A 24,233-nucleotide genomic window follows, 5' to 3' on the forward strand; every position below is an offset into this window, starting at 1 on the left:
TTAGAAAAGTGTAATAATGTTCACTGGTGATTGTCTATTTGTATTGTGTAACAAACAATATGACAAAAATTAAGAAATAAGGTGATAATAAGGAACAGGTCGTTTCATCAAACATAATAGAGTTCAGAATTCAATTGAGTTGTTTTATTTTGGGGCTTTGGTAGGGTGGGTCATTTTTGACCCGTAAGACAAGAGGAGTAAACAGAAACGCACAAGGGTGAAAAGATGAGCGTAAATGATCTGACGTGTCCTTTGTACCAGCTGAAAGAATAGCAGATTGACAGTCTCCGACTTTTGTCTGATTGTGTTTCTTTAGGACCTTAAACCGTGAAAAGACAGAGCCCCCGAACCCACGCCAACAATGCTGCTGAACTGCTCGATGTGTTCTTATTCAAGGCCATCAAAGCGCTGCTAATTTACATTGCGGAGTCCACCCCCGCCCCCCAACATGCAGCACCAGGAAAATGTGACAAGTCGACTGTGAAAGCACAGCAGCACAAGAATATCACTGGCAACCCAGATACACACAACAGGAGATTGTTGCAACTCTTTCATGTGGGCCACAGCATAGAAATGAGCTTACCCCTGGGCCCCTCCCCGCCAAATGAGTTTGGAATTAACAGGGCTTTTCAAACAACAAGGTTCCCCTGCACCCCCCCCCCCCTCCATGTTTTGAAGAAGAGGCTGGTAAATATTCAGCCAATATCGTGAAGAGGGGGGAAGAGAATGAAAATAGTCTGAGATCCGAGGCTGTGTTTGAAATTAATCATGGGAGTGTTCAGCCCCCTTTCACTCCTCAGTCTGTGCTCTAGTTTTCTGTCTCCCGTCTGTCCTGGTCCGCCGCCGTCCCGGACGCCAATGACCAGATTGTTATCTCAATTTTATTCATTTTGAATGACCCTCCACAAAAAATGATGACATCATAGCGGGACGAACTGTTAACAGAAAAAACGAATGCGGCCAAAATCTCTCATGGGGCTCAAGAGAATATTTCAAAATCCACTAACGATGCAGAAACACACGTGTCGGGATGTCCAAGGGAAGTTTTAAAATTATTATGGGATGGCTATAGGACTTGTGCTTTGGATTTGGGGAAAAGTGTAAAATTTGGCAATTTTCACATTTTCCCACAAAACACAAAAACTTTTGTTGGAGCGATCTTCACGGAATGTCACCTGCACGCCACCAGGTTAAATCTAGAACCTCAATTGAAGTTCAAGCCGCCATCTTGAATTAAAAAAAATAAATAAATCACAAAGGCTGTGTCCGAATTCCCGCCCTAACCCCTAACTAACAACACTATATAGTGCTGCACTTTGTAGTGGCCTGGATCTTAGAAGCAATTCCAACACCATGCTCACTACTTTTTTTTTTTTTAATGGCAAATATGCCGTCATCGATTTCCCACAGTGAAAAATCGAAATAATATGAGAATTTTGCGATTATTTATGAATCCACTGTCTTCTGATGCTAAAATTGTTGATGGTTTACATGAAACATTTTTTCTGCCACAAATATTGTTCCAACGCAATGCATTGTGGTCTATATTTGCCGATCTAATGAGCATCGATGCACACAGGTTTTTCGAAGAGGCTTCTGGGAAATTTCTGGGGCGTTCAACAGGTATTTGGACACAACCAAATTTAAACTCCTTCTAGGGATTTTGATCTATCGCCTCCAACTCCTCCAACATTATTTGCAAACTACCTGGAAAATAATTTTTTATTCAACTTTTTTATATATTGTTAGGTGTTAGTGTTTCGAGCTCGCAGAAGCGATGTGTCCCTGTTGCTCACATACTTTTTGCCGTAATATTGTAAAAATGTGTTGCAGCAATCATTGGCTCAAGCTGAACGACGTTGTATGAAGTGTTAGGGGCATGTAGCATTAGTTCAGTCAGTGAGGGCGGTAAAAAGGGGACCACGAGGGCGGGTAGCGTCGATGGGCCATACAAAAAACTACACACAACGCTTTTAGTAGCACACCTTTTATTAGTTTTATCATGTCTTTTCTGCAAATAATTTTCTCCCTCAATACTTAAAAATATTTAAATCTTATTAAAAAAAAACTAATTTCTGCTCTCACCTGAAAGCAGGGGGGGGGGGGGGGGGGGGGTTCTAGTCCCAGTCCTCAAGGGTCTGGAAATACGCCTGATGCAAAGAACAAAAAGGACACAATAAGCACTGTTTTTTAAGGGGGAATCTGAGAAATGAAAAATGGAGCAGTGCCTCAACCCTTTGAGGAACACTGGACAACACTGGCCTATATTAGGATCACAAGACTGGCTAGAGCAGCTTCCATATAGTTAACTTCCTCTAAAATGACTAATTAGCCTTAAAACTTTGGAGTAAAAGTCCAAAGTCTTTATGCCAGAGCTAACGAAGTTGCCAAAAATCCAGATGTCAAAAACACAATGTGTCCTTTTAAAGCCTTGGGTTTCGTGCAGAACATTTTTTGATTAATGAGCTTCAAAAGCCGCTGATGGACTCATTTGGTTGCAGTTTCCTTCTGTTTTCTATATAAAATCTAAAATAAGCCAAGGGGCTGCTGTTTCTGCTTCTTTCGTACCAAAGAAAGGGACATGTCTTTTTTTATTCTTCCACCAAATGTCAAACAATTTCATTAACCAATTATGTTGTCAGAGCAACTGTTAAAAAGCCGTTTTTTTCTGTCTTTTCATCTCCTCTGCAGTTCTTCATTGTTCTGCTGGTAATTCTTCTGGCGGAGCTGATATTACTCATCCTGTTCTTTGTGTACTCGGATAAGGTAAGTTTCATTTTTTTGAGTTATGCATCGATTTGGAGCTTCATGTCAAATGTCATCTTCGTGTAATGTATTTTTGTTATACAGTTGCAGAAACAAGAAGAAAAACTTTACTTTCACAAATGCACTAACCAATAAATCAGTTTTAGAAGAAAAAAAAAACGTATTTTATAAAGATGTCCTGTTATTGGCCCCATTTAAGTCAATGAAAGTTAAAACGATGCCGTTAGCACTCATGGACAACATGTGCTCTGGGTTAAAAAAAGACAGGAAACCATCTGACTGAAATGTTTGCTGGTTCAAACGCAGCATCTGTGTTGAGACACAACAGTCACCACATGTCTAAAAGCGTTCCGAGTGAAAAGCAATAATAACGAGGTCCAAAGTGTATGCCTGAAAAGAACCATGGATTCAAAACAGTCGGTGTTGCAATATTTATAAAAAATATGACCCTTATTAAAGAATTTGTGCACTCAATGCATGAAATAAGCACAAATATTACATTCAGGTTCTGTAGTTGTGCACAGCAAACAAAATGTTGTTGCTCCTGTCACAAGGAAACAGCGTCTAGACATCGCAGCAATAGAAGGAGGCGGGTCAGGTCAAACACTGGTTGGTAAGACGGATGCAATTTAAATAAACACAATAAATACAACTGTGCAAAGAGATTTTGTGCAAAATGACACGTGCAAGGTCAAAAGAAAACCAGAGGTAGACGGGCATGGGTGGATGAATCCGTCATGTTCAGTAGTTCAGTAAACTGATGGCAGTAGACAGGTGTCCTAAAGTGGAACGTACATTACTTATTTATTAAATAATTTTAAATATACAAACATATATGTGAGACTTTAATATAACAGTTTTAGATCATAACAAAGAAGGATGGGGTTAAGACTGCTTAGATTCCAAAGTTGTTTTTCTGTTTGGCACAAAGAGGAAGGCGCTGTCATTACAACTGCTATTTCCATAGTCAGACATGGTGGTGGAAGTATGATGATGGAAGGCCTTCCTCACAGTTTGAGCCACTGGGAAGATTGTGAGCATCTGTAGGATTGTTTATATATATTTTTTTGTATGTTGGGGAGGCATTGAAATCTACTGAAAGACTGTTTCAGTCTCACTTAGGCTACGTTCACACTGCAGGCTGAAACGACCCAATTCCGATTTTTTTGCCCCTATGCAACCCAATTCCGATCTTTTCATGACAGTCTGAACGACACAGATCCGATCTTTTCAATTGCGACCAAGGCCACTTGGGTATGCCGTCCTGATTCCGAAACGTATCCGATCTTTTCAATTGCGACCGTCGTCTGACCGGCCAGGCGGCTTGATTCCGTACCATATACGTCATCGATACGCAACAAACGTCATCATTTTGCGTTGAAGTAGGCGGGAACGGGAACATAAACAACAACCATGGCAGACGATGCTGCTGAGACCAGTCAGTGGAAGGGAAGTGAGGTCACCGACTGGATTAATATTTGGGGTGACAGCTCTATTCAGGCCAAACTCCAGGGCTCTTATCGCAACCGGGTGGTTTTTGAAAATATTTCCAGCTAAATGGCCGAGCATGGTGTTGAACCTTCCCCGCAATTACTTTTTTTTCTTTCTCCCCTTTCCGACCGTGATCAGAAGCGTGGGGGACCCAAGGCGGATCCTCCTTCTCCCTGTTCTGACCCTTAGATTCTCCGGGATTCTCCAGAGCGGGTTAATAAAGAATCAATAGCATTTATTCTGGGGGAAACCTTCTTCTATTACCGTTCTCCTTCCTCCGTAACACACAATATGAATGCGCGCCCACACTGCCCCCCCCCCCCCCCATTCTCCACCGCTGCACGCGCTCTTCTCCTGTCTGTACGGCGCACGCGGCCCAAACACAACATACACATCCTTGTTCTAATACAGTGGGTATAGACGATTTGCAAAAAGAGCTCCACTGTTGACATCCATTGTTCACGTTGGCTCCGCAAACAACGAGTGACGTCGTTCACCGTTGAGGACTCTTCTGCGCATGCGGGTCCGTTTTGGGTCGTCTCACGGTCACACTGGAGATCACAAAAGTTCGGATTTACTTGGAAATGTGAACGGTCTTGCAAAAAATTCGGGTTTTTTCAAAAAATCCGAATTGAGCATTAAGCCCTGCAGTGTGAACGTAGCCTTAGAGCTCATACCAGGCATTTATTAAAATTCTGTCAATTAAAAATCTGTGAAGATCTCAGATTCATTCCTCTGATAAATTTATGAATCAATTCTTATTTTAGAATGAAAAAACAAGATTTTATTGTTTTCATTTAGGGCATAGATAACGTTTCTTATTCAGCTTTACGCAGACTTTTAATTTTTGAAACTCGGCTACACAAAGTTACACACTCCCTATTTAATCAAATGCTCAAGCCCAGGAAAGTTACAGATTTATGGCGTGAAGCAACGAAGGTGTTGCCGCAGTGAACATGCTCCCCCCAGTTGCTTCTTGAGGTCAGAGTTCCTTCTGCACATGTGGTTGATTTTCAGGCACGACTTTGAATGTCTCCATTCTTCCATTAACAGACCAGTCAAAGGTTAGGCCACTAAAAACAGCCCAGTCCTCAGCAGTTGGCTCCCTGTAATTAGCCACACACATTTCCCATGACCCCTGTTGGGTCGAGTCAGGTGAATATCTGTGGGGTGACAACAGTTGAGGATATAAACGGCCGAGAATATCATTGACCTCTATAGAGAGGCCAGATTCCTCTTTGTTTAATTTACTCACTCCACAGATGGTTTTGCATTGAGAGGGGTTTTGATGAGACAAAAAGTTAAAGTGTTTTACTTTTTTAATGACAATGATCTTGATGGATCTGTTAGTGCTACAGCCATCACCACCTCAGGCAATTCCCCATCTTCATCATTGTTTTTGTTGGTTATTGCTTAATCTCTGTCAAGAATAAGTCGTTTGAACAATCCATTATTTGACTTGGGTCAGATTTTAGAGCCAAACCATGTCGGGGCTAAACATTGTCTGTGTTTTAATCACTAAAAAATATGACAAAATATAGATAGAGGAGGAAGAAAAAGTAGAAACGAAAACCAACAATCCATTCCAAGAAATTTAAAGCCTTTTGACTTTAAGGCTTGAGGCCTTTTATCACTTTTTTCATGATAAAATATCATTCATGTTAAATCCATATGGAAGTTTTTCTGTGCCATCAGATTCTGAATATTTTTAACCCTTGAATTTTCTATTTGAATTTTTTACCTTTGAATTTTTATAACCTTTGAATTTTTATTCTGAATTTTTATAACCTTTGAATTTTTATTTTGAATTTTTATAACCTTTGAATTTTTATTCTGAATTTTTATAACCCTTGAATTTTCATTTTAAATATTTTTTAACCCTAACAGTTTGATCTCCCAAAAATTCATGAAAATTCAAAGGTTATAAAAATTCAGAATAAAAATTCAAAGGAAAAAAAAAATCAGATAGAAAATTCAAGGGTTAAAAATATTCAGAATCTGATGGCACAGAAAAACTTCCATGAATCCACTACATCAAAGGATTGGCAGAAAATTCTACTAAGTTTGTTTTTCAAACCTATTGATGAAATCCACCAAAAAAATGAAATATCTTTTTTTCTAATGATTTAGATATCTATGAAGACTCTCATTCATCCAGGTTGGTTCCATTGTAGTAGGTTTAGGGGCTTTCATCTGGACTTGGTTTTAAAGTTAGAAGACGTTTCACCTCATATCCAAGATGCTTTGTCAATTCTGAATTAGCTGGTCGAAGAGCTGGTATATAACTTTAAAACACAGTCCAGATGACATCCCCTAAACCAGGGGTCGGCAACCCAAAATGTTGAAAGAGCCAAATTGGACGAACAAAACAAAAAACAAATCTGTCTGGAGCCGCAAAAGATTAAAAGCCCTATTTAAGCCTTATAATGAAGGCAACACATGCAATATGTATGTATATTAGCTATATTAGCCTGCTATCAAAATGTCTAAGTTGCTGCAAATACATAATGAGCATTATTAACGATTAAATGTTTAATTGCCCTGCAGTGCATTTAGTGGAGAACGACGCGTCACGTGACTCCTCTGTTGTGCAAGTTTAACTTCAATACGCTAATAATTTAACGACCCAGCCGGGACGTCTCTTTGGTGGGGAATACAACGCCAAACTGCTAGCGTAGTGGCTTAATTGAAACGCTATTCATATCTTTAACACCGCACAATCCCGGACAGTCTCAAGCAAAATTAAACAGGAAGCGAATCGATATCCTTTTTCGGCAATAAGCCTGTTTATCCCAGCACATAAATAGCTGAAACAGCATGCAAGTCACTTCAATTCACAACACTCTCCCCAGATTGCTACAATATCAATAAATTATGTTTCATTGCTTTGATAAAATTAAAGAAATGTAAAAAAGAAATCCGATTTTTGATGTCATTTTTATTTTGAGGATTCGAACAAAAGAATGCTCCCCTGGCATATCTGAAGTTTGTGTTTTGTATTGTACTTTCATTTTGTACAATAAAGTAAAAAAAAAAAGTAATGTGCATTTTAGGTCTGTTAGCAGCAGGGGATTGTGGGACGCGGTTTCCTGATCTAATTAGGGCTCAGCATGAGTGTTTCTGTTTGCCCACGTTTCTTTTCATATGGCAGTTTTGTTGTTCCACCTTAGTTTATTCTTCCTCTTATGTTGTTTCTTTATGTTGCACCGTGAGTGTGGGAGGGAGAGAGGTTGATCACTTCTGTGCAATGTTCAGTGTGGTGCATGTTTTAAGTAAACAGGCTTGTAAGCTTGGAAGGAGTTTATGCTCTCAGCTAAACTTGCTACCTGCTCCTCTTTGAAACTATTCAGAGATGTGGCTTTCATGAGTCATGGACATATATCCAGCGCAGCCAATTGATTGATTGCTCTACTTCTTGACAGCTTGGCTCCTGTTTTTCCCACTGCAAGTGATGTACCTGCTTGACGTCACAAAGTTTTTTCTACGCATTCTTACAGCATTGGAAAACGTTAAGAATGTTTGTATCTTGTTTTTCCTCCTACATAAACCATATTAAAACAAAAAATATATTTCTCTCCCCCATCTTTTTACATTTTCAAACATTTTTGAAAATGCTCTAGGGAGCCACTAGGGCAGCGCCAAAGAGCCACGGGTTGCCGACCCCTGCCCTAAACCTACTGCAATGATTTAGATAGATCATATCATTTATGATCCGTTGGGTGATTTAGTACGTTTTTGCCGTCAAGATGTTAGTTTAAGATGCAAAAATATTACCATTAGTGTTCGGTAAAAAAAAAATCACCTTACACTGTCTCACATGTAATCCACCCATTTTAACATGGCATAATGTCTTATAAAGAATTCATTATCAGCAAATTTTGCATTATTTCAATACAGCAAGTAGACATTTAATGAAATAAGTAACAATATATGAGTTATTCACACCAGTTTTCAAAAGTAGCTAAACTTTTCCTGCCAAAAGTGTTTTTTGTGATTTCATGGAAGCAGCTTTTTTAAAATATACAGGAAACGTTCCTCTACTGCCTCCAGTGGAAAGATGATGAACTACAGGGCAGAAAGCATGTTTCTTTTTTTTTTAATTATACTTTATCAACTTTTCAAGAAAAGAACACAACACAAACCAGCACAGCACAGCAGACATCTAATAGTAAAAGGTGCACACACTATATAGGTTACAATAACATGTTGGGATGTTTTCTCAAAACAGTTACTAAATACTTAGAAACATAAAATGTGAGCCTCCTTTACAAAGTATATCAGATAATTCTCGAGGAAGGTGATCCAGATAAGGCTGCCACGTCTTGTTGAAAATGTCGGAGTTACCCTTTAACAGAGCACTGAGGCGTTCCATTGGAAAAACTTTAAAAGTCTCTCTGTACCACTGTGTAACGGATGGAGGTTGCACTTGTATCCATTGTAGAAGTTTACATCTCCTAGCCAGGAGTAAAAGTTTTTGGACCAACCTCATCTGTACAGATAACACAGGCAGAAAGCATGTTTTTAAGGAAAGTTTGGATCATGCTTATGAGGAAGGGGTCAAAGAAATGCATGAATCAAATACGATACAAATAGTTGTTTAGGGTTAAAGTCCCTCTCTGATCATCCTTTGATCTATTTTCAAAGCATTTCCAGTGGTCTTTTAATCATGGTTTTGCCGTTTTTAGCCTAAACCCAAAAACCTCTGTCGTTTTCTTGGACATAGTTTCTGCAGAGCGGCAGGGGTTGTTTAGAAATTCTCCTTTGAGTTGTGGGCCAAACAGTTGCCGCAGAGTAAGCCTTCTCCCATTTCCCATCATCCATCTGTTTAACTAGCTTACAGCCCCTTAAAGCGCCAAATTAATATTTATAGTGCAACAAAAAGGGTGACCAATATCCGAGCAAAATCAGAGCCATCCAGCTATACAGTACAGTTCAGATTCAGATTCCAGCTTGGACGAGGACAACAAACATACTAATGGATCTATCTGTCTGCAAGTGGATGCGTCAGAAAGGGGCGGAGCAGGAAGCTTGTGGCCCGCCCATAGTAGCACCTACGTCACAGCTACAAACCTTTTCCAATGGAATTTTCTTTGTCTGCTCCTGATTCACAAAGACATGACAAAATAAATACTCAGAAATGGACTTTTAAGCTTAATTTTCTTCATGTACCTCCTCCATCATGAGAAAAATTAATGTTTAAATCACCAATAACACAATTTTCATTGTTGTGGGTCTTTAAAACAGCTCTGAGTGTTTTCAAACAGAGTAAACTGGCGTCTGAATTAGTGAAAGACTGAGATTTACTAACAGAAGTTGTTGTGAAATCCCACCGCGCTTCATGTTTGTCTGACATTACCATGACCAATTCTGCTTGGTCGAAATAGGATGTGAAGTTGCTATAGGGGGGGCCTGAGGCAAAAGGGTTTTTCTCAATTCAAATGTCATTGGAAAGGGTTTCCATTTCAAAGAATCTCGGGGTTTCGGAAGCTGCTGTTTTGAAGAGCCTCCAAACTGGAACCCAATTGCATATTTAAGGTAGTCAGGAGGTCATAGTGTCATAAAATGGTAAAGGAATGTTGGTCTCATCACCCAAACTGTTGATGACTGCTTTTTGTTAAGTGTTTTCTCACCGACTTTGCCTCTCCAGTGAGATTTTGTATGCTATGTGAAGCTCTCTCCATCCGCTGCTATCAGATGAATCACTGATTCCCTCTTTCTATTTGATCCTCTAATCACAGGGCATGTATTAACCAGTCTGGAAGACATACAGTATTTGGTAACCTTCAAACATCGACAGGCTTGCAAAAGAGATATTTTATTCCTTTAAATAGGCCATGCTTAAATGATGAGTGCAGACTGTGATCCATGCGTGTGACAAGCGGTTGACATCAAATGGGGAAACATCCTAAAGAACTGTATCTGGTTTTGATGCAGGAACATGCTGTTTAGTCCATTCGTTTCTGCATCCACGACTGAGTTTCTTATTCCTGCTCCTCCTCTCTTTTCACTTAACTGAGACTTTCTCTTCCACCCCCACCTGCCCCCAGGTATGAATGGGTAGTCCCGCTTTCCCTCTGCTGCCTAGTGATATTAAGCCTTCTGATTAAGTGCCATGTCGAGGTTCGTAGTATAATAAAGGCCAGCCTTGCAGTTAGCAACCAGCTGACTACAGCAGATGGCTAGGCTACAAACCAGATTACAACCATCCGTCTTTTACACTGTGACCTGATTGTGATTCTGCCGACCCAACATGCCCAGCAGAACACCACGAAGACTTTATTAGCTCGGGATTAAAAAGCGAAGCTTGGCATATGGAGCTGCACAACATATGCACAGTGAAGCAGGGAAGTGGTGGGAAAAGGTTCAGTGAAGTGTGGAAAGGAGGGAACTAAAATATCAAAGCACAGGATGACAAGGAGGATGTAGACGTGTTGAATGTTTCCTGAAATACACCGAAGTCTCCAAAGCAGTGATGAAAGGTGGCAGGTGGGACTCAAGTTAAGATGTGAAGAGGAGAGAAGTGTGATGTAGAGAAAGGTGGAAGTTTGACTTCTTTTAAGGCAGTTTTGGACGGCAGACGAGGTTGCTGTTTGTGTCTGACTTTTTGTTTTTAACCAACAACCCTAAAGAGCACACACAGACTTCACGGTGGAATTGTGTTCAGTCCCTGGCCATACATTATTTTCTACACCAATTACACAACCAGAGATGGAGTCTTCCCCTGGGTCAGTCAAGTGCCATGGCCTTCGGGCTGCCTGCTGTTGGCTCGTCGAGCCACTGAAGGACTTTAGAAAAACCCTTTACTCACTGAGGCTTAAACAGGCCTTTTGGACAGAATATGTGTCACTGCTTTGGCTCCAAGACTCTTCAAAACTCTATTTTATCATCTGGTAAACATCTAAAAGTGTTAGACCACCTTTAAAAAACATAAACAGGAATTACATGTTTATTTGATGTGTCAGTGTCTTTTTTTAATCTTTTTTTTTGTAGAATCTATACATTACAAACTATATTTATTGTTGAAGAGACAAAACTAAAGGCTTAACTTTAACCTGTGAGTTTTTTGGTTGTCTGGGCCAATGAAGGGTCGTAGGAAGGAGCAGAGGCATATTAACCCGCAGGCACTGGAGCTTTATTGACCTCTTTGACTACCATAACTCTTCAACCGTTTCACATTATAAACATTATTCTGGTATATTATTTCAATACTTTAAAATAGTGAAGCACTCACCCAATCAACATAAATCAGCTGATTGTGTTACAGTTGTAGGCGGCTTTGCACCATTATGCAACACTACCTTAATGATGTGTCAGGTATCGGTGCAAAGCTGATATTAACGCACCTATCTCATGCAAAATCCACTTTTTTGATCTTTTAAGTGTATCATAATGTTAATTCCTCACAAGAAAAACCCCAAAGCTAACACACATAAACCCACTTTCTCCTAGCGGTGATCGGCTAAACGCTTTTACTTTGTATGCACGGTATGCACATCCATCTTCGCAAAAGTTCAGATGTTTGTTTTTGTGGGCGGAACCCAGACACGCTGCAGAGGCCGGCTCTAAGATGATGTCATGAAATGGGCGGCATCCACAAGGAGCAAAAGGCGGAGCCTCACAGATCAACAGGGTGATGGTGTCAAATATCCTCCTTATGCCACACTGTAGTAAGGTACAAATACTGGCTCCTTACTGACCACGGTCAAATGTAAGTGCCGTAGGACGTCTGTAGGACATCCAGACAAACTACATTCTGATTGTCCAATTTCGTCACTTTTTAAAAAAATGAAATATCTGTACGACAAGACTGCGTCTCACCTACTTCACCCTTTCTTACCCTTCAGCCTTACTTTTTCTGTTTGTCACCCATTGTTTGTTTGTTTATGGATGCTGCAACAACCCAATTTCTCAAGTTGGGATCAATAAAGTATCTTATCTTACCCATACATGTTTCAGTGTTTGCTAGGGAATCAATAAAACGTTTCAAATATTTGGTTTTAGGCTTTTTTAATGGAAAGTTTCTTTGAAGAAAAAAGTAAAAGAGCTTTTAATTATTGAAACTCGGCTACACACAGTTACACATTCCCTATTTTATCAAATTCTCCAGCCTGGGAAAGTTGCAGTCGATGACAGAGTCTTAACATAAGAGTGTCATCAGTGAATTGCATGACTTCTCACATACACACACCAACAAATAACCTGCACACAGCTATTTACATGTTTTAAGAACATTCATACATTAATGATGTATATGTATATGATGTACATTAATGATGGAAGATCTATCTGACAAGACTTATGGACACAGACAGGTACACAAAAGATTTTACATGACCAAGATTTGCCCATTTTTACCCCACAGATGGCCCATTTCCACCCTTAACCCATAAGAACTCAGACCCATTTTTCTTAGTAATATTTTAGATATTTTGCCACGAACCAAGTGAACCACAGAATCCATTTCTTTATTTTTCTGTTACACTGATGTCACCATGGTGTGTAACCCTTGTGCTATCTTAGATGACCCCCCCCCCCCCTTCCATTGACGTGTTCTCCCTACCATGACAAAGGTGGATAAAGGTGGAAAGATTTCATGTAATCCATGGACACCAGTGAAGATCACAAATCATTGAAGAAAAAAGGTTCAGAGCACTGTCTAGTGGGTCTAGATGACCCAACTCCCAATGTTAAAGTGCCTAGGATAGCACAAGGGTTAACCCTCGATTAAGGACAGTTGTGGCTTATGTTAAACTTTTTGCTAAATCATAACAAAAACTTTTGTAACGTTTTATTTAGCTCAAAGATATTACAATGTTTGACATCTGCTTAATGACTCTTCTCCACGAAGTGCTCATATTTGCCTCCATAATACTCCTCATTAAAAGCTCTAATCCTTGGCTTTACTGCAGTATTTGCTGTATATTAGGCTGTTTACTGACACAAAGTGCAGCTTCCCAGCTCTCCATCAGCCTCTGAATTTTTCACAATAAACTAAATTTAAGGGTAAATGGATTTGTCAGGTCTTCACAGCTTCTCCAACAAATCCTATATCAATGTAAAATGCAAATTTTCCTGATTTTCGCACAAGTTCCCATGTTCTGATCAGACCATCTATGACAGTAGTGGAGCTTTGCACATAGAAAGTGTGGCTGTGATGCTGTGCCTCCAGGCAGTGAGTTCATGGTGAAAACGTATCAGGTGCTTTTTGTCTCCTCATCATTTTTCACACTCTCAGGAGTTCAAACATACTTGTTTAGTCCTGTGTAAAGAAAGCAGATCTGGAATTTGGCTTCTCATGTGTCAAAATATTTGACAGTTGAAGCCAGCGTGGCCTGATTATGTGTGATCCAATAACGATCATATTAGAGACGATATGAGTACAGGTCATGCTTGAAAGAGGTGCAGCAGAGTGATAAATTAGCTCAGAAAGAGAACAATTCTGTTTATTGATACAAGCTCATCCTGTAAGTGTATGGAACAAAGGATAAAGCATCGGGCGTAATTGTCTGTTGAGTCTTCGGTCATGAGTCAACACTTTTCCAGATGACTGAAGTCAAGCCAACCACTCGTTTGAGTTCAGACAGCACACACACACACAAAAGCACTTTTATCTTTTCAGTAAATATGTTGCATCCTGTTCTGTGCCGCCTTGACTAAGTCCAGATTAAATGAAGACTCAACTATGTTTGTCTTTTTATAAATGAAATAATCCTCTCTGACATCCACGTACAGAGTTTCCTCCATGTGCTGTTTGGAGGCAGTGCATTGCATACTACAACAGTAATACAATCAGGCTTATTTCTATTTGGAAACATAAATCTTTCCAGTTTATTTTAGACCTAAACTCCTAAATGTGAAAATTTATTAGAAGGAAAGCTTTACAAATAATTCCACTAAAACCTGGTTACCTATGGAAGCATTTGAGTAGCATAATTAAAAATAAAAGTCAAAACCAGAAATGCTTTTTCATTTTCAAAATAAAGCTGCATTTTTGACTCAAAATTAAAATAAAAAATCAACCCTCCGAAATGCTTTTTCATTTTCTACTTAAATACCGTTTATTCTGTGTCATAATTAAAACGAAAATGCAAAGAGGGGATTGCATTTGCATTTTCACATCCACCCTGAGAAAAATTTTGCATAATTCAATTCTACTTAGTATTTCCAGCGGGGAGGCGGGGCGATGACGTCAGTGCTTTCTCCATGTGTCCGGCTGCTAACACACACAGAAATGCTAGGAGCAGTGTAGCTTTGTGATAGCGGCAGAGGAGAGGGCTTTGTGATGGTTGTGAACTTCTGATGATTGTACACAGCTTCTCAGGACTACGTAGCAGCATGTCCGCCTTCCGCTCTCCTCCTCGGACGCACCGCGGTTCGTCGAAACTTCCCCCGGGACTAGCTTTGTCTTCGGACCGGCAGCCAGATCGCTGAAGGCGGAAATGCTGCTATGCAGATCTGAGAAACTCTAAATCATCAAAAGAATTTGTGTTTCCAGGTGTGTCAAGACAAAATTAAGGCTGATGTTATTCCCACATATTTACATCCAAGATGCTCATTGCGGCATTGCCCGCACAGAGTTCTGTTCCTCCACAGCTAATGATTTTAGCACCTATTAGCCTAATGCTAACCCTTCTTCGGGGTCATTGCAGCGAAGAAAAGACTAAAAAAATATGAGCGAGCAGACCCTTAATAATAATCATAACAGTAATAAAAGGACATTTAGAAGATACGTGTTGGTCCGACCAGCAAACGTTTATCTGCTAAAGTAAAAAAATGCAGCTTCATTTTTTAAAATGAAGAAGCATTTCTGGTTTTGACTTTTATTTTTAATTATGCTACACAAATGCTTTCATGCTTTCCCCAAGACACCTTGCTTCTTGTTTTCTCCAAATGCTGGCACATTTTGCAGCTACTTTTTTCTAACTTCATTACCTTTTGTTTTTTTTGTGCATCCACACTCAGATAAGTCAGATTGGCTTATTTCTCCCTTGCACCCTTATTCTTATGTTCAACCTTCTTTTCTTGGGGAGTTTAACGCTACCTGTTACTCATTTAGTCTCGATATTCCAACACATTTGGATGTGGTCTGCACTCGTCTGGTCATCCATTCGCTGCCTGTAACTGGCTAGCTGCAGCGAGTACTGGATCAACTATCATCCTCAAGGACCTCCACCTCCTTCGCTCCACGTGGGACGTGACTCTCTCACCTTTTTACAAGCCAGCCTGCGACATTGGAAGTTTTGAGAAAAAGTTAAATATGACAGCGGTACCAACCGTAGCAGCCCGGGCACTTGACAGGGCTATTGACATGGGCCAGGGGCCCGGCAATGACAGGACGACAACCCTGGCCACCGTGGGTCTAAATGGGCAGACAGCATAGATGCTGCATTGATGCACTTCCTCAGATAAAGACTCCTGCTGTGGTTGGACCGCTAGGACCTTTGTTTTGGGTGCTGGGGCTTTGCCCTTGCTGGGTTTCTTTAGCAAGCAAGTTGTCTAAAATTATAATGTGGGCCGCTTTTTTTATACCCCCGGGATACCGGGTTGCTGTCCACTAGATATGGAAAGCCGCCAACCCAAAATTGAATCGAATCATGATAAAACTGCCATTTTCTCTAAAACTATCAGCTTTTCTCTGATTGTCTATGGATCTCAGGGTATCGGACCTACATCTACTTTTTGAAACTGCTGACTTCTACACAGCTAAACAGTTGTTTTCCTGTACGGATGGTATAAATGAAAGTCTGTGCACTTTGTCCCACAGATCCGGGAACTCCTCCTTACATTCCTCACAGCAACAGTGGTCCAAACCCTTTGCCCTTTTTGCCAGAAACACACCTGTCCGTTGCTAGCTCAATAACCTGTACCTACTCAGCTAGCATCATACTTTACAGCTTCTCTCTACCTTTGTAATATCAACCGACAACTGCCTCACTTCCTACCTTAAATCCATCCGCGTCCATAGTCTTGTTACCTCCTGTCTTGTTTTTCTGTAACTCCTCTCCTGATTGAACTTACCCAGAAATCTCTCCTTAAGGTCCAACGAGTCCAGAATTCCACCGCACGTATCATAAACAAACCCTTTCTGTCTGACACGGTTCTACAGTACATGCAGTAAATTCTATTTGCATTCAATTCCTCAAAGAATAGAAGATATTCTTACTCCCAATCCTTAAATCCATACATAATGAAACCTTTTGACCTTTAGAACTTTCTTCTTACTTTCCCCTCATTGGTTGCCTCGGGTCCTCCACCCACATTCCCGTCACAGAGCCCTCAGCGACTTGGGGGACAGAGCCTTCATCCACTCAGCTCCAGAATGATAGAGCCCTTCTCGCCCAGATATCCTTAACGTTGAGTTTCTACTTTTTCACTTTGGACTTTAAAGATTTCATCTGTGCTGTCCTATCATTGTTTTGAAAGTTTACAAAGTCTTTGGGGGGCTTTGAACGCCACTTTCAAATCCAATGAATTATTGTTATTCTAGTTTGTTTGAACTGAAACATCTGGCTCATCACGACAGACCAACAGCTCACCTCCAGTTCTGCTGGTCTGCTTAGTACGTTCAGTCTTTGGCAGGTTGAGCATAGAGACCACGCGTTGAACTCGCTGCAGGACGGCCAGATCCAGATCCAGATGAAGGATGGTCCCGTTCTGTAACAGCTGGGTTCTGTTGACATGTTACGTTTTTCATAAAGTGGTTCCAAAGCGGTCAGCCAACAATAAACACAACAAAGGTCGTTGTTTTTGTTCCTATAAAGCATCAAGTATCTATAGTAATGCTGAAGTCAGCTCAACTTTATGTCAAAACTTTTCAAACACAAGTTCTAAAGAGATTCACTGAGGAAACTTACAAAAACTGAGATGTGAAGATTTCAGACAGATTTAAATGTTTAAAAAAAAACATAAACATATTTTTAACTATAACAGTAAAACACTCTTTACACCATCTGTAAAGCTTTACCGCACAGGTGGTGCATTTATACTTTTTCCTTTTCTATTTTCAAATGGTAATGTTCCATCCAAACTACCTGCATATTATGGAGTTTCTGTGTTTTATTTAAAGTTAATTTTAAATTTACCTGTGTCAGTTCAGGTTCTTCAATGGACAGAAGCTGTTACATTACTGATATAATGATGAGGGAACTCATTAGGACACCAGTATTCTCTCATAATGTCACTTTTTTCCTTTTAAATTGTATTCAAAAGCACATGAAGAGGCTCAGCGGGACGCATCTATCATTGCCCATTAATTGCGTAAAAAGCAATTATCTGTATCTTAAGACGTGAACATTTCTGTCATTAATTCTCTGGGATATAGTTTCTGCTTGGAACATGCAACCATAATGACCACGAACGCATCACTGCGCCTGCAAAAAGCTTTAAGATGTCAGCAGACAACCTGTCAGTTTACCTGTCTGTTTTTTCCTCAAAGAAACCTTCATTAGTACCGCCCAAAGCCAAAACCAAAACCCTAAACTTCCACTCCCATCATCTTCATATCTATTTTCAAAGTGTTCCCAGGGATTTCTTAATTATAATTATGACATTTTTAGCCCAAATCCCCAAAAAATATGAAAATAAAATGAAATAAAAAAGTCAAGGCCTGACCATCTGCTAATATTTTTACAGCACTTGGAGACAGCTGTTTATCAGACGGCGTTTGGGTGAGCGGTGGAAGAAAAGCCCGCCCCGTTTCTGTTTGTCTGGCTGAGCCGAAGCCTTCCTGTGATGAATGCACCGTCCGGTGTTGCTGAGCAGAGAGCGGGTCAGCCCGCAGGACACAATCAGCTCATCCGTGTCGAGAGAAGTATGAGCTGCTTCTCGGGGCTTTGTCAACAAATGTGGGATTGATGCCCCACGGCGAAAAATGACCAGGAGTCAGACGTTGTAACATCACTTTCCTCGCTAAAAAAACCCCCACAAACTCCATCTAGAAGTTTGTTTGTCTTATAAGAAAAATAGGTTGAAGCAACAAAATATCTTTTAATCTTGCTCTTTTCCAAAGAGGAAATAGGTCAGTGTTGCATGATCAAACCCTTTGTTCTGATCTCATCGTTCTGCCTCTCGTTAGCAGTAAATCTGGATCATTAGGTTGCTTTTCAGGCAGTAACAAAGACTTCCGCACAGGAAATGGAACATATGCAGTGACTTATTGGGGATGCAGACTCCTTCATGGAAGGAAGGCACTTGATCTCTTGTGACTGTGTTAGTTCCAGGACTATGTAATGAGTGAGAAGCATCACATAGAGCCAGAGTGGAAACCAGAAGATAAAGGGCAGAAACAAAGAGCAAGGCAGAGATTGATGATGCTCTTCTGGTGCTTTTTTTTTTCTTTCTTTGCAATGGGACAAAAATGGTGGTTCCAGCAGCCTGAGGTAGAGCGCAGATCCTTTTCAGTATCCAGCTTGAAAGTAAACTGTCATCTGCAATGAAACGCATCACCTTTAAAGAGGTTGGAGAGAATTTCTTATATAAGCTGTTGTTTTTTGTGTGATCACAGCTTTGGAAAACATGGAAAACACGCAAAAACCATCACTGCCTGTAAGCTGACACGTTAGATCTTTGAATTAAAACGTTTATTCAATTATTTAACCAGGTAATCAGAAACTGCATATAGTAATGATGAAAGAATCACACAACGTTTTCTCAGTTTTTATGCACATTTGAGACCTGTTTTGGATCAAACAGTTGCAGTCTGAGATGGTCTGGATGTACTGTGACCAGAGCGGCCTGGTTTACCCGGGAGGCAGATACTGACGTGACGTTCTGTATCGAGACTTCAAGGCGTGGGGCGAGTAGTGGAGGCGGCGTTTTCTTGAAGCGCTCACTTCCTTCCAGGCTCACTTCATTTAGGGGAGGAGCAGAAAACCACGATGACCTCTGAAGCTCTGCCGGCTGGCTCGAACTGACTTATGAAGCGGTTCGGATTGTGCTGTGAGTTCAGGTTCAACCATTGCACAATCATTGTCCAAACCCCAACCACCCACCCCAAGGATGAGTACCAAAGCTCTGTGCCAAGTCAGTATCAGTTCTAAATAAAAACACAGATTTTGCTGCTTCATGTCAGTGCTTTTTTCCGGACGTGTCAATTTAGTATTCTATTCAGTTAAGCAGTACAATTCTAGCCAATCATTTCACCTTTACAGCAATTGTGGGCGGGCTCTTAAAAGAATGGGTGAGCCCATAAGATTAGGTGGAGCTGTGGTCAAAAAGCAGAAGGTAAAACAAGCATGACGTCGTGGCGACAAGCGGGGAAATCCGTGTTTACTTCAACGTATGTGAAAACGGAGATGCAGCGCTGCAGTGCAGACTGTCAGACAGAATCAAGTAAAGTATTTTAAGGCCGTGTCACACACATCGTCATTTTTGCACAGATGAAAAATCGTCACGTGAATATATTTGGAAAAAGTGAGAAAATGTGTGGTCTTTACGTGATGTCTTCACAGAAATATCTCGAATGAACCAAGCAAAGAACACGTAAAGCAACATAGAACATGAACCGTGCGTGATTATTGAGTTGTTTATATGCAACTCATTAGTGATTGGTATGTTAATTATGTATTTTTAATGTGACATGCGCGCCGTAAAGGCTAGGGATGGGTATCATTAAGGATTTATCGGTACTCTTATTGATACTGTTTATTGATCCAGTATTTTAACAATACTCTTATCGATACTTTTTGAGGACGATAAATAAATAAATTACAAATTAAGAACATAAAGTGTTTTAGTTCCTCATTATGCAACAATGTTTTTTTTAACAAAACATTTTAGTTTATACATTTTTCCAACTCAAACTACATAAAAAAAGAAGCTATTTAAACAAAAATAAACAGCAATATATTGATATATTGATGTCATGATGTAAATATAAAACAATTTCAATAAATGTTTGAGTTCATAAGATCATCCCAGAGAAAGTCTCTGCTAGAACTCCTGCAGTGAAAGCTGCGTCTGAATCTGACGCCGTGTTTCCATCTGACAGAGTTTGAAGCCAAAGCCCCTCCCCCGCCTCTCTACTTGCTTTTCCTCTCTACCTGTTCACCTGTTCACATCCTCTGCAGCAGAGAGCCGTTTTTTTCCCGTGCTCCTCAGTGTGTTCTACGCAGAGAGCACAAAATACGCTCATCATAGCAGCAGGTTGACACGATAGTCGGGGCGCTCTAGCGCAGATTTTATTAATTTTACACGCGCACTGCGTGCTGTCTGAATGACAGCCCCACCCCCGTGCATACAAATAGCTAGACAGACCCTACTCTTCAGCGAGAATAGCTAAATTAATATCATCATTAATTAATGGATAATTGACTGACTTTGTGAGTTAAATATGGCAGATAACGTTTATATCTTGTGGGAAGATTTGCCTACAAATTTGCGTATGCATCTTGCAAAAATTGTACACAATTGTGTGAGATTTACGTAATAATTGCGTATTACGTATGTAAGATACACGTTAACTGCGTAATTCTCAGCCGACCTAAAATTTTGAACAGCTCAAAACGGAATTTATGCAAAGACCCGTTGGCCGAAACCCTCGACGGACATCTGCCCACATCGACGAACGCAAGAAACACTTATGAATCACATATATCAGTGGTCCCCAACCACCGGGCCACAGACCGGTACCGGTCCGTGGATCAACTGGCACCGATCTGCAGAAGAGAGAGTTAATTATGACAGTCTCAACAATCTTTTATTTTGAAAAAACAACCAAATTCTCTTAGCTACACCTTCAGTCACTTGGAGGTGGTCAGGGGAGCAACACGTGCAACACAAGAAAAGTTGCGTGTGGCACATTTCTTTGCAAACGGACAAGGGATATGTGCAGGAACAGACGGAAGAACGGGGAAAAAAACCCACCAGGAGTCCTACTTAAAATAGGGGCTGTGTCCAAATTCTCACCCTAATCCCTAACTATTAAAAAACTACATAGCGCCGGAATCTCTAGTGCCCTGGATTTTAAAAGCAATTTGGACACCATGCTCAAAATCAGGATTCTGTTTTTAAATACCAGATTTGTTTAACTAAAAGTTAAATTAAACCTTTTAATGTTTTTCTTTTTCTATTTGTTTAAAAAATCATATCTGGTGACATTCAAAAGCCACTATTACCTTTGTGTCATACGTTTTGCATGGCGGTTCTTTTTCCTCCCGTCAGCCGTAATCAGCGCGTATCTGACGAGCTTCTCAATCTCTGCTGGCAGCTGGCAAATCCCCAGACGTGGGAGCAGCAGGAGCGCAAAAACTCTGATTTTTATCTCATTAAATCATCCAGAGACGAGTATCTCTGCCACTCATGACATTGTCGTGCTTCACTCCAGAAGAAATTGATTTGCTTACACTGCAGAAGGGCTCGACGAAGTGACGCATAAGATTTTCACAGCTGCAGACGTGAGATTGCAAGTGAGTGAAGCTTCCTAATATGGCAACACGAAGGGCAGGAAGGCATTCAAGTATTCCTCATTTGACGGCAGTTATATCAATTAGAAATCCACAAGGTCAGAAAGACTTTAACTACATATGAAGGTTAGAAAAAACTTGCAAGGATGATGAAATCAAAAATAACTGACTAAATGAAAGGATCAAAAGTCAAGGTTTAGCCTTTGTATAAGGAAACCACCTGTTTCTTTATATAAATCAGTCGATTTAAAGACACTCTGAAACTGTAAAGTAGTGAGCATGTTTTCCAATTGCATTAAAATAAAGATAAGATAAGATAAAGACACTTAATTGATCCCAGCTTGGGAAATTGAGAAATCCAGGATGATAGAAAGTCCCTCTGTTCTACTGGACTGAGCCAGTGTGACGTCATCAGACATCATCGGTAGGCAGTGATTGGTCCGAGTCATGCTAATCAGGAGTGAGTTTGCTGGAAGGCCACACCCCTACCACTTAAAAGGAGGCTGCACAAAATCTGTCAAACGTGTTGAACGTTGGGCTTGGGGGCCAGGAGGCTCCACCTACTTTCATTGAGGCATCTGATTGGTCAGTTTATTACTTGAATAACTTGAACAATGGGGGGAAAAAGAGAATTATAATGAAAAAGTTTTTTTTTAAAGGTATCAGAGCAAGAATGGTTATTCTGACCAATAGAATCACTGAGCAACAGTTTTTTATTTCTCTATAGAAGTCTATAGGATCTACTTCCTATTTTGTATTAGACGGGGAAGGGTTACTCAGTCCAGTACTCATGTGCAGTCAATGAATAGTCTCACACTCTGTAGTCCTTTAAGGAGATAAGTGAAGGAATTCAGACCCAGTTGTTACTGTTAGGGACACGTCACTGTTACAGGCCGCCGTTCTCGCGTTATTTTTTTTCTCGTTTGCGTTTGAAATACTTAAGCTGTGCATCTGATGGAGCATCTCCAGCAAAATAAAGTTCTGTAGAAGAACACCCCCCCCCGCCCCTTCTGATGTGAAGGCGTGCACAATCACATGCCTGCTTGAACAGGTTGTGTGGAGAGACTGGACGTGGGTGATCCATGTTTTCCACATCAAGGTGGCAAACAAAAGCATTGAGACGGACCAAAGACGTCAAAAAATGCCATGACGGTAAAAGACTTTTACACGGAGGGGGAGCATGAAGGAAATTTGAATTGATAGGAGAATTTGTAACAAAAATCAACAAATTATTGCTGCTATTTTGTCTCATCATAATTAGAAAGTCTAGAAAAGAGTATTTCCAGACCATTGTTCTTATTCTATACTTCTCAGTGTGACAGAATAGTTTAAGTAATAATAACAGGACCATGGAGATGCAAACGGACTGTTTTTAGCCCAAAGAAGTCCAAATAAAGTCAACATGGACTTTTATGAGATGCACATTAGCAGTATTTGTCAGTCTGTCAGATTTTGACCCTGACTACTCCCCGCAAAATGCTTCAGAAGACGTTTCAGACATTTTTTGAGGTTTAGAAAAAACTGCAAAAAAAAATGTTGATTAAAGCGGTGAAAATAGTGACGGATGACAACGTTTTTTGAATTGAAACTTCTGAAATTCTTGCTGAAATTGTTTGGTTAAATGTTTTATGATACATCCACTAAACTTTGCATTCAATGAATGTTCGAGTGAGAAAGATGAATGAATGAATGAATGAATGAATGAATGAATGAATGAATGAATGAATGAATGAATGAATGAATGAATGAATGAATGAATGAAGCCGCTCAATTTTAAGAGGATTTTCATGACTAACGACTCTCATAAACAGATTTTACGATTATTGTCATGAACTTTATGAGGAATGAAATCTGTGGACAATAAAACCGTTTTGCATGAAAGCATTTATCTGGACAAACACTAAGCTGCTGCTGTTTACTCTGAAACCAGCAAAGTCAGGAGCTTCAACCCCCTGATCCCTCGTTGGTGGGATCACCAACGTCTTTCTTCACGCCGTAACTGAAGTTTCTGATCTACCATCACCTTTAACTACGCCGGATGTTTGTTCTTCATCTGCAGGTGAGGATGAACGCCAAGCAGGACCTGAAGGACGGCCTGGCTCTCTACAACTCAGAAAACAACTTGGGCCTCCGGAACGCGTGGAACATCATCCAGGCGGAGGTTAGCGTGCACGCTTTCAACTCTGCCGTTAACGTTTGTGCTGAGGAGGCAGGTTTCTGCCCACGAATGCTAACCTTTCATCTCACTTTTACTGACGAAAAAAATTTGTTTATTTAATTAATGCTAACATCGTGTTTCAGGTGAAGCAGACTATTTGATAGCGATACGTTCTCATGGTAACATGCCGCTTGCTCTTCTGTAGCTGGAGAATGAGGACTAACCAGCGGATGAAAGTGGACTTCATGCTGAACATATGTTAAAGGCCGTGTCACACTATCACTTCGTACCTTATCCCGGTGGGAAATTTCCGTCTGGCATGAAATGTAAGGGTTACTGGCCGACGAAGTGTGCATTTCAGAAGCCTGAACCGTCCGCCCGCGCCCTGAAATAAAAAAATAAAATATATCTTGTTC

The 24,233-nt window shown here is 40.4% G+C and overlaps 1 protein-coding gene across 3 annotated transcripts in view; it reads left to right on the top strand.

The window, feature by feature from the left end:
- Positions 1-24,233, top strand: part of tspan9a (tetraspanin 9a) — a 288,464-nt gene that overhangs the window by 251,609 nt on the left and 12,622 nt on the right. For all 3 annotated transcript variants that reach the window (XM_011476510.4, XM_004069855.5, XM_078949064.1), the window contains 2 exons: positions 2,692-2,766; positions 23,719-23,820. In XM_011476510.4, the coding sequence (XP_011474812.1) occupies positions 2,692-2,766; positions 23,719-23,820 (177 nt within the window). The remainder of the gene's footprint in view (positions 1-2,691; positions 2,767-23,718; positions 23,821-24,233) is intronic.

Source organism: Oryzias latipes, chromosome 6, assembly GCF_053564925.1.
Source record: "Oryzias latipes strain Hd-rR chromosome 6, Olatipes_Hd-rR_3.1".
NCBI lineage: Eukaryota > Metazoa > Chordata > Actinopteri > Beloniformes > Adrianichthyidae > Oryzias > Oryzias latipes.